Source organism: Nyctibius grandis, chromosome 6 (assembly GCF_013368605.1).
Source record: "Nyctibius grandis isolate bNycGra1 chromosome 6, bNycGra1.pri, whole genome shotgun sequence".
Lineage (NCBI taxonomy): Eukaryota > Metazoa > Chordata > Aves > Nyctibiiformes > Nyctibiidae > Nyctibius > Nyctibius grandis.
The window spans coordinates 9,231,499-9,242,023 of record NC_090663.1 but is presented as its reverse complement, the minus strand read 5'-3'; the positions used below and the strand labels follow the sequence as shown (position 1 = coordinate 9,242,023).

Genomic DNA, 10,525 nt, shown 5'->3' with positions numbered 1-10,525 from the left:
TGTGCCTTTCCCACCACACACTATATTTATTGGTGGAAGGATATTTAAAACCATGTTTGTTTAGGAATCATTGGAGAGCTATTTTATAAGAGCACAAACAAATCATTATGGGTGTGGTGATAGCAAGATACGCACCTGGATCATGAACAGCATTCAAGCACTTGCTCAAAAACACACAAGGCAAGCAAATCTCATTGGGACCACAGACCAAGCCATTTCTCACTTAAAAGGACTTGAGAGCTAATAACTTCTTTCAAGGATATACTATTTTAAACATCTGTTGGTTGACAAATACTATCTCAAAAAATCTATGTTTACGCCTACCTGGTTTGATTTTAACCTACCTCCAATCTGAAAGTATTTTGGAGGGAACCTTTTACATTCGTAACAATTCAAGTGTAACTGTAATGCTGAGTAATAAGTTTGGTTTGTCCTGAAATTTTCTGAACTATGCAGTTCGTTATCAGTGCAGAAGCAGCAGAAGACTGCTGTGGTTGGCTCAGTGGATTTATAAAAACAAAACAAAAAATCCCCCCCCATGTAAGCTTTACAGAATATATGTAAAATTGTGTCCTTCCCTGGTCATATTCACAACTTATCTACAAGATAGTGTTGGCAGTAGAAACTGCAGTCCATGACTATTTGCATTCGGCTCTCGTCCATCTGTTCCTCTGCTTCCTCTTAGGCTTAAACTTGTTCAGTTTTTTGCGGGGTTTCTCAGTCTTCTGAGTTTCAACAGAATCCACCCCAAGAACATGTTCAGAGCAGCATAACTGTCCATTCAACATAGAATTTAGTACTGTCCCGTCTTGGTGTTCCTTGCAGAAAGAATTTGGGCAGAAGTGGCAGAAAGAAACAGAAGGTTTGCCACAAACATCACAGTGGTGCCAAGGACACTCCCACTTGCCTGTGATCAAAAACAAAGAGCACATTAGTGGGGAGTAAAATGTGTCATCATCTTTTAAAGTTTTGTGTTTTAGCAGCTGAACAAGGCACCGCTTTCCAGACAAAGCTAGATGAGACAGCAACTACCGTGGCTAATCTCAAAAATCAAAACGCTACATCATACTTCTAAAGCTCAACTGACAGCAGTAAGTAGCAGACACGACACCCTCTCATTTAAATGCAGCAGTGAACTCCAGCTACAAGGAATTATTCAGGCTTTACCCGACAGCATTTTACAGAACTTGCAGGCTGGCAGAATATCCAAACGCCCAGTCACCCGCTGCCTACTGGTACAACGCTCACCTGTTTGTTGCAGGTTTTGCTCGGGGATGGCTGCTGTGCCATACCTACAGACGCTCTTTTGCCCCCGCATATTTTACCAAGTCATTGTTTTACTTGTTTCTGGGGTAACAGGCTTCGCCTGCTTCACTTCTTCATGTCCCACCTGAGATGGCTGACTGGAACCAGGTAACTCCTGTAGTATCTGGAACTGCAACCTGATGTCTGCTGCCCTTTACATTTTCCTACTCGCCTTATTCCAGATGCTGCTACTTTTGGCTTGAACTCAACTGGCTTCATGCGCGTCTTAGATATAATCAACTTTCCTGTGACAGGGCCACAGTGCTCCTACTGACTGATGTTCTCAATTAACTGTATTTGTAAGACAAAAGGCTCGTTTTACCAGAGAGGCAGGAGGAAGGCCATCATTTTATCTCCATACTCAAGAAGAGCTCCTACATGATGCACAAACAAAGCTCTCACCATATGAAAACAGTATTTTCAAGATAGAATCACAGAATTGTTTTGGTTGGAAAGGACCTTTAAGATCATCAAGTCCAACCATTAACCCAGCACCGCCAAGCCCACTACTAAACCATATCGCCAAGCACCACATCTACTCGTCTTTTAAATCCCTCCAGGGATGGTGACTCCACCACTTCCCTGGGCAGCCTGTTCCAATGCTTGACAACCCTTTCAGTGAAAAAATTTTTCCTGATATCCATTCTAAACCTCCCCTGGCACAACTTGAGGCTTTTTCCTCTCGTCCTATCACTTGTTACTTGGGAGAAGAGACCAACACCCTCCGCGCTACAACCTCCTTTCAGGTAGTTGTAGACAGTGATAAGGTCTCCCCTCAGCCTCCTTTTCTCCAGACTAAACAACCCCAGTCCCCTCAGCCGCTCCTCATAAGACTTGTTCTCCAGACCCTTCACCAGCTTCGTTGCCCTTCTTTGGACTTGCTCCAGCACCTCAATGTCTTTCTTGTAGTGAGGGGCCCAAAACGGAACACAGCATTTGAGGTGCGGCCTCCCCAGTGCCGAGTACAGGGGGACGATCACTGCCCTAGTCCTGCTGGCCACACTATTTCTGATACAAGCCAGGATGCTGTTGGCCTTCTTGGCCGCCTGGGCTGACAAGGTTTCAGTGCAATAAATGAGGTACCTGCACAAGTTATTTATTCACACAAGTTTAAGAGGCAAGTCAACTCACCAAAAGGACGTTTCACCAAACCAAGACAGGAGAGATGATAAGCTTTAGTACAAGATTTCCTGTCACACAATACCAGCTGGCCTCCGTCACCACAACGGAAACAATCGTCTTCAGATTCCTTCTTCCCTTCATTTTTCGTTCTGCGTCTCCGTGTTCTCTTTTTGGTCTTTTTGCCTTTTTCTTCTGAGGCATTAGTGGAAGAATTCTGAAAGAGTAAGATGCAAATCTGTAAATGCCAGTTTTGCAAAGGAAAAATATTACACGAACTAGCAAAACTATTGGCATGCTTGGCAGACTGTGCACACAGGCAAAAATTTGACTTGGTGCAGACCTGTCTGGTGCCTCACCGTACCTATCTGTGCTGATGAAAAAAAACACACTGACCCTTGTGAAAAGTCATCTTGAAACCAGATCTTTTCTGTGCAATCTCTTCCTACTGGAAAGCTCTTCCTCTTTCTTATCACTGAAAAAAAGTCTCCCAATTTCCAGTCTAACCTACTTGTGGCTAATTTACCACCATTTTGTTCTTGCACCACCAATCACTTTAATATTCATTTTTCTCTTTCAGTTGTGTATACTCATGCTGGAATTACTAAAACCAGTCTTTGCTGCTTCTCTTTGAGGAACGGACAGCAGAATTTCAGGAACTGTAGCTGTGTCTGTAACGCTAGAAAGAATATACCAAACCTTACCCTTATTTCAACCTGACATTCTGCTGCTTGCACTTCAACTCTCCTTCACCAAATCGTATAAAATTCATTCTGGACGCTTTTTCAACATCCCTACCATCATTCCCTCCCCCTCACCCCAGTAATCATTACCTACTTTCTTTAAAATCATCCCATTCTACCTACCCGTGCAGACAGCCCTGCAAAACTGAACTGCAACATTTCATTTCTTCATGCCTGTCTGCATAAATTGATCACAAGCTTATGTGAAACCCCACTTAAGCCTCTCCCTTAACAAAAACCAGCCATGTGAATTCTGGAGATTTTAAGTCCGCCCTCTGTGGTGCCTGACACTGAGCAGTGTGAAGGACCACATGAAGGTGCAGCCTTTCTATATCCACAGCTGAGATTTTTTTCTCTTGGGAATGTACTTGGGCCTCCCCTTGCACTCCGATACCAGCCCTTCAGGAAGCTCCATCAAATTTTGCTGGACTACAGGTTTTTAGTTGACTTGATATGAATCATACCGGCCATTTCTTGACATAATTTGGTATCATTTTTTCCTCATTCCAAACTCAAATTGTTTTACTCTTCAGTTCAACTGAAAAATTTTTAACAAATCTTAACAAAACAATCACATTTTAAGGTTTTGATGGGGAAAATATGAACTGCAACGTCAGAATAATCTCACTGACTATAGTTAGGCTTGTTCTTAGTCAGCTCCTAGATCCTACAACCCTTCCCCTCCCCACACTTCAAACGGGACTGGGAAGGTTATTCCTTCTGCAACCCCCCTTTTTACATGCTTTTGATTCCAGAGGCAGGTACCAGTATCTAGCAATATCTCTTATTCAGGACCCAAAGTAATTAATTTCTCATAGGACAAAGTGGAAGAAAATATGTTAGGATGTTCCCAAAAGCAGTATCGCCTGCTGTATTATTACAGGATAAAAATGTATTCTTTAGCACCAAGGTTATGTTTGGCAAAAGAATGTTTCCATCTTCCCAGCGAGGGAACCAGTAAGGTTTTTCCTTACTGTTCCAGAGGACAGCTCGCATCTGTTCAAGCAGCATTAACCCTTATCATAACATAGAACTCGTCCAGCAACACATACCCCAAAAGAAAAAACAACGCTAGTAGACAAGACACAGTCAAAATCTCTTGATATATTACTTGCCTTTGGTCTGTCCCCAAGAAATCCACTGCAGTTTGGGGCACCACATTTGCAGACTGTTTTTTCATTGCCCAGACAGTCAAGGTTGTAATTAAAAGTCAGCTCTGTCCCTGAGCGAGATAAGATATACCCTTTCATTATGAAGGACAAGGTAACAAAGTCTATCAGATTATTACAAGCAAATAAAGACTTCATGATCTGTCTTCTGGTTTTGTACTTGCTTGCTGATCTGTTATCATAGCTATAGATATTTACAGATATATGTGTGCATGTGTGTACACAAACCAGAACATACGTATTTTTAAACATTCTTCTTGCCCCGCTCCTTAAGTTTATTATTGTCACTCGAAGAAAAGATACAGAAGTGCTGTTTGGGAGCTCTACAAAAATATTTGCACTGATTCAGTTAAACCATGACTGTCCCACTCATAACCATGCAAAGGTTTAACTTAAGGAATTAAAAAGCCAACATAAGCCGATATACCTGCAGGAATATCACACACGGCAAACAGGCCGACACGAGTGTCTCCATTTACTGTCCATTTTAGAGTTTCACAATTTGGTTGGCAGCTGTGATTCATAAAACGAGAATAGTTTCCTTTGGGGCCAGCATCAATAATACGGTCCTGAAGATCAAACCAGCAACAGAAGGAATGTTTTTTTCTCCCCCCTCACAAGAAAAAAAAAACCCACCCCACAAATTATTTCAGCAGTTGCATTCAAAACAGACATGGTGTTGCTACCCAGAAGCACACAAGCAAACCGATGGTCCATGTTGTATTGAAAACTGTAGTGTCTCATGTGGCCTGGAATGTGACACTCCCAAAGCAATACTCGTGCTCTAGCTCACATTCTCCAAAACCCATCTCAGCCACATGGCAGGATAAGTGTTCTTGTGAGCACTGTGCTGGTCACGGTAAGAACCCCCTCCCTCCACAAAGCCTCAGACTCAAACTCGGTACATTTTACTTGGCATTCACAAAGCTGTGACACATTTACAAATACTGTGCTTTATGGTATTTACCAAGTTATTGCATGATTACTTGCAGAGATTACCAGTTTCTCACCAGCTTGCTTTCCCCAAATCAGCCTAGTTTAAACAAAAACAAGCTCTTGGTAAACTAAAAAAAATCCTATCCCCACACACAATTGCCTTCTAATTTCTGTCTCTACCAAACATACCAGATATTAACAAAAGAAAAAAAAAAATCTTGAAACAGCCAGAAGAATTTTGAAACTGTGATTCTTTGCAGGAACTGCTTAAGACAGCTTTGCTTATTTAGGAATAATTATTACAGTTTCCTTCCATCTCATATTTATAATGTACATGTATGATTGTCATGTCTATATGCACACACATCCAGCCACTCTAACTGCATGTACAGCTCAGCCTCATAATGGCACAGGCACCTTTGAAAGACAGAACCACAATGACCATTTATTAACTACGGCAAGAGTCGAATACATGTTCAGTTTGGATATTTAACACACTGAAATTGCGTGTCAGTTGAGTAGTGGGGTGAGAAACTGAAGTGTTCAGATAAACATGTTTTCATCCTTCTTAGGTGATAACTCCTGTGCAGGACCTCATCAGTTACAGGACTAGTGAAAACAGTAGCTGTGGAAATACAGAGCAGGACTGGGCAAAAGAAAGGTGATTAGCACTGAAAAAATATGCAGGACTGACAGCCAACTCTTGTTTTTCTCCTGAGTAGCTGTTTGGGGACTGAAGCAATATACTATATATCATCAATACCCCCTCCCCGTGCAGGTTCCCCGCTTTCTTCCCCGTCTCAGGAACAAAATACTCAGAGGTATGCACAGAGAACTACAGATGCTGAATTAATTTGCTACGTCGATTAATCTGCTGGATTAATTCTCTGCAGAAGCAATTTGTGCAGTGCAAGCTGGCTACTGACGCAGGCAGCGCTTTCGGAAAACAGTTTCCTCAAAAGCACAAGCCTAGTTTTGCTCTAAACAAAGAATGGGACAGACAGTTGCAAAAAAGATTAAATGCTCAATATGGGACACAACCTCACAACTATATTCCACGCTACTCTCAAGTGAGAATTTTGTTGTTGTTGTTGTTGTTGAAATTTTAGTAAGATTGCTAAGAGTAATTCTTTCAACCCTATCATTACTATTTCCCAAAACTTCATACTTCCTTTTAAGACTGGGCAGATAAATAACTTTTGCTGTACTTGATTTCAAGCAGCAAAGCACAATTTATAGATCTTAATATATACTTTACAACGTTACACAGTTAGAACTAATGAGATGCATTATATATAGAATGGAGCAGGGAGGCACAGAAGATACAACATTGTGAATATATGAAACCGTGAAACATCAAATGTAGCAGAGTGTCCTACCAAGGTGATCAACAGAAGGAAAAGAGATCAAAATAATGTTGCGATTAAATAACAGAAGAAAATGTAAAATACTTTACCTTATCAATAGTAAGCATATAGAAGTGGGTAATGTCATTTTCATGTGCATATTTGATTCTCGCCATACATTCCTCTTCATCAATCAGCTCCCCGACATACTCATTCACAAACTCTCCCTGAAAGATACCAAGTATCACTAGTAAAGTATATACCAAACCCACAAACAGCATCACAAGTCATCAGTTCTTTGCTAGGCAAGCATGATTCCTACCTTTTTAATGTCCCTCTTAGCAACCAGACCCCACCCTTTCCCATCGGTTTTGATGATCTTCGTCTCAGGGTACTGACGTTTTGTAAAGCACTGGTTTTGGCACCGTTCTCCCGCTGGACAAACTTGTGGATGGCATTCGTACATCAGCATCCGATTTAGGCACTCAGAATCAAAGCCACAAGGGTTTTCATCTGTGGGTTTGCAGTTGCACTTGGGAATCTCAGAAATGTCAGCAGTATATATCTGCACTTTACCACAAGGTTTATTCACCTGAATAAGACATTAAAATAATTCAAACGTCACTTTAAAACTTTTGAATTTATTGTAAGAGTTATTACAGTGGTTACTAATTTGGTTTTGCAACACCAGATGTTCCAATGGAAGCAAAATTTCATCATCTCATGCCTCTAAAAGCACAACTACCAGTACATCATTACAACCTCTCCTCCCCATCTCCTCATTTAGCTCTTCCTCTCCAGGGCTGGCTTAGACTTTTGAGCACCTGGTATAATTTCCTCAGACTTTACCTTAATATGCTTGTATGGTGGAGGTTTACGTTCACTTTCTTGGGTTTCTTTGGCTTCTCGCTGTAGCTTTATTTCTCGAAATCGAGCTTCAGCTTCTTGCAAAGCTAAAAAAGATTGTTGTATCAACAGAAATGCTAGAAAAAGGATTACTCCCCCCGAGTTGACTTGCTCACTCCCATGTGTGTTAAACAAAGAATCATCTACTTTCTAGTCCCATCATTCAATTTTCTTGCTAACAATGCTGCTGGAGTGTTAACACTCTTAACAGATGTATCAAATCTACTCTTTCTGTCTCCCAGTTACAATCATAATTTCCTTTCCAAAATGTGAAAATCATCAGAAATAATTCCAATTAGATGCTAGTCTTCTACAAGCCATGAAAATAATGCTTTCATTCAAAGTTAGTAATAGTGACTGCTGCCCAGGACACCAAACCAATTTTTTTTTCATTCAATCTTGTAAAACAAATGTATAAAAACTGTCGGAAGGCTACGTTTGAAGAAAGTAAAGCACACATATCACAAGATTATTTTTGTTTACTTTTAGCTATGTACCATTTTTGAAGACTTTTCCAATTCCTTTGATTCCCTGATATCTACTCCCTCTGTCTCCCTCCATATAAGGGAACACCCGTGCTTGGTGCGTCCAATAGTAATCCTTAGAACCAAAGAAAAACACAGGAAATTCTCCAATTTCATGTTTCATTTTCTGGATATTTGGGGGAACGTTTTTCGGATGGCAAACTTCTGCAGGCCACCATCTAGCACAGAAATACAAATACAAAAAATACAGCATTTTAGTCAAGCTCTTTCTGCAAGGGACAGTTTAACAAAGTCACCCTAAACAGCAATAACTGATTATTATTTCCAAGGTCCAAGGGGATTTAAAATCCTTTCCTCACCCCACTCACTAGGCAACAAGAGAAGACAGGACTAGTAAAGGAAAGCCCAACACTCAAATCTGTGGGACTTTTGCCCGCCTGCAAGATAAGCATACAGGTAAAGCTCCTTGCATCTGGTTAGCAAAAACATCATCTTTGACAAGGTCTGCAATCACTGTAATTGTCAAAGATCAAGAGAGAGCTGATAATAGCTATTAAAGCTTTCTAGGATAAACCCCACCCACCTCTATCTCACTCAAATCTCACCACTGACAACCTGAGTGACTTATCTCCCAGCCTGCAAGGTAGTAATTTAGCCAATTACAAGTTACACCAGCTTAATTATTTGAAGAGATCTCTGAAACAAAAGGGGTTGAAGGCTCATACACTGGAAGCAGATGTCAGAAGACTACAAGGAGTCTGCTATGGGTAATGCCTTGGCTGAGAGCAACAGTGAAGCTACAAGTCCTTAAACTTGAAGCTTGCAAGGAGTTGGGGTCCCTAGTTCACAGAGGAATGAGAAATCTCTGTGCAGCAAGGCTGGCCTACAGAAGCAACCAATTGTATGATCCTTAATTAAACATGCCAGTACTGTAGAACAAAATAAATCCGTTCATCAGACCTGTAATTTCCCAGTTTAACCCAAATAATATCCTGGAAATGGAGCTTCTTCCCGGCCCTGCAGTCATTGCAGTACCAGCTCCCATCTGGCATTTCAATGTTTAAACAGTCTGGGTGAAACGCTGCAGGACATGACTCGCAGCACAACAAGCTTCCTCCTTCAGGGAGAAAAAGAAAAAAAAAGATTGAAAAACATCAAGACAAAAATAAAAGTTTTGCATTCCAGCAGATTCAAAGCAGCGTGATACACATGTGGTAGGTTCAGTTAGAAAATAAATGGTTAAAACGTGCTGGCCTGCCTGCAACAAATACCTGTCCTTTAGCTGTGTACAAAAGCCAAAAGGTCCTTACTAATTTGAATGCCTGGCAGACTTGGATTAGTAATACATACAAAATAACAAGCAAGCTAGTGATAAAAAAGCCAGAATAATGCACTGCAAATTATAATTACTTTGTTTTACTTTAATGACTACAATATATTTAACATAGTTTAATATATATTAAAATTTCACTGTATGCAAAGTTTTAACAACAACAGATTTCTCTTACTTTTTTTTTTTTTCCTGGGGGGAGAGGGAATGAGGTTGTTAGTTTGTTCCATGAATTATCAAGTGGAAAGTTAGCTGCAGCTTAAAAGCTGCTGTGCTGCATGTTAATTTGTTAACAAATCAGGTAAACTTCCACGGCTAGAGTTTAATCAGCACTATGCATTTTGTGGTTCTCAATGAGCAATAAATTTATTGTACAACATAAAACAAAACAACCTTAATTAGTGGCACTCCCAGCAACAACTAATACTGATTCAATTTGCTGTCTGCTGCTAAACTAAAAGCAACTCTTAAAATATTTATGTTTTAATATTATGTATTAGCAATAAAGAAACACAAAAAGCTTCAGTACATTGAACACAGGGGAAAGAACAGAGAAACACTTCTCATTATATGTCTCTGGTAAAGAATTAAATCAGGCTTCTGGCTGCTAGACAAATTCCAAGTAAAAACATTCTTTACTAAATTATATCTGCAAAAAAAGGATAATCAAAAACTTGAAGCAGCACAAGCCAACCCGAAGTTATTACAGTAGCTAACAGAGCCTAAATTACTATGCCTTATTTCTAATAGTTTTCTATAAACAGATTAGTAAAATAAAATTTAAATTGAAGAATAAAACATTTTGATGCTGCATTTATGAGAGAGTTTTACATCAGTTTACCTTTTGAACACACAAAGCACCAGCTCACATTGACATGCGCGTGATGACTTTTTCCTTTCATGGCAGTGAAATGATTCGTACAAACAATGCTGTTGGAAGCGATGACTGCACATCCCGCAGCAATGCAAACGTCTCCAGCATGGTATGCAACAGGACAGCGAACACAACGCATCATCTTTCCTAGCAAAGCAGAATACTGCCATATTATTTTTGAACAGAACTGATTTATTATTTGAACTAAAAAACAGAAGTACTGCCTGAGGTACCCTATATACACAAAAAAAAAAATCTATCAATTATGCTTTCAAAGTCTGCATGTTTGCATTTAGCAACATTACCAAATTA

At 40.1% G+C, this 10,525-nt stretch overlaps 1 protein-coding gene and 1 non-coding gene across 2 annotated transcripts in view; both read right to left on the bottom strand.

The window, feature by feature from the left end:
* Positions 1 to 282: 282 nt before the first annotated feature.
* The window catches only part of NSD2 (nuclear receptor binding SET domain protein 2), a 101,325-nt gene continuing 91,082 nt past the window's right edge, over positions 283 to 10,525 (bottom strand). Inside the window, exons 15-24 of the mRNA XM_068403534.1 lie at positions 10,181 to 10,360; positions 8,970 to 9,126; positions 8,022 to 8,227; positions 7,468 to 7,571; positions 6,941 to 7,210; positions 6,729 to 6,845; positions 4,764 to 4,905; positions 4,283 to 4,389; positions 2,437 to 2,641; positions 283 to 907 (exon numbers count right to left, since the gene is read on the bottom strand). Of these exons, the coding sequence (XP_068259635.1) occupies positions 639 to 907; positions 2,437 to 2,641; positions 4,283 to 4,389; positions 4,764 to 4,905; positions 6,729 to 6,845; positions 6,941 to 7,210; positions 7,468 to 7,571; positions 8,022 to 8,227; positions 8,970 to 9,126; positions 10,181 to 10,360 (1,757 nt within the window). The 3' untranslated portion in view covers positions 283 to 638. The remainder of the gene's footprint in view (positions 908 to 2,436; positions 2,642 to 4,282; positions 4,390 to 4,763; positions 4,906 to 6,728; positions 6,846 to 6,940; positions 7,211 to 7,467; positions 7,572 to 8,021; positions 8,228 to 8,969; positions 9,127 to 10,180; positions 10,361 to 10,525) is intronic.
* Positions 5,053 to 5,182, bottom strand: LOC137665401 (small Cajal body-specific RNA 23). Its single transcript, XR_011048501.1, has one exon. It is a non-coding gene; the product is annotated as a small Cajal body-specific RNA 23 (non-coding RNA).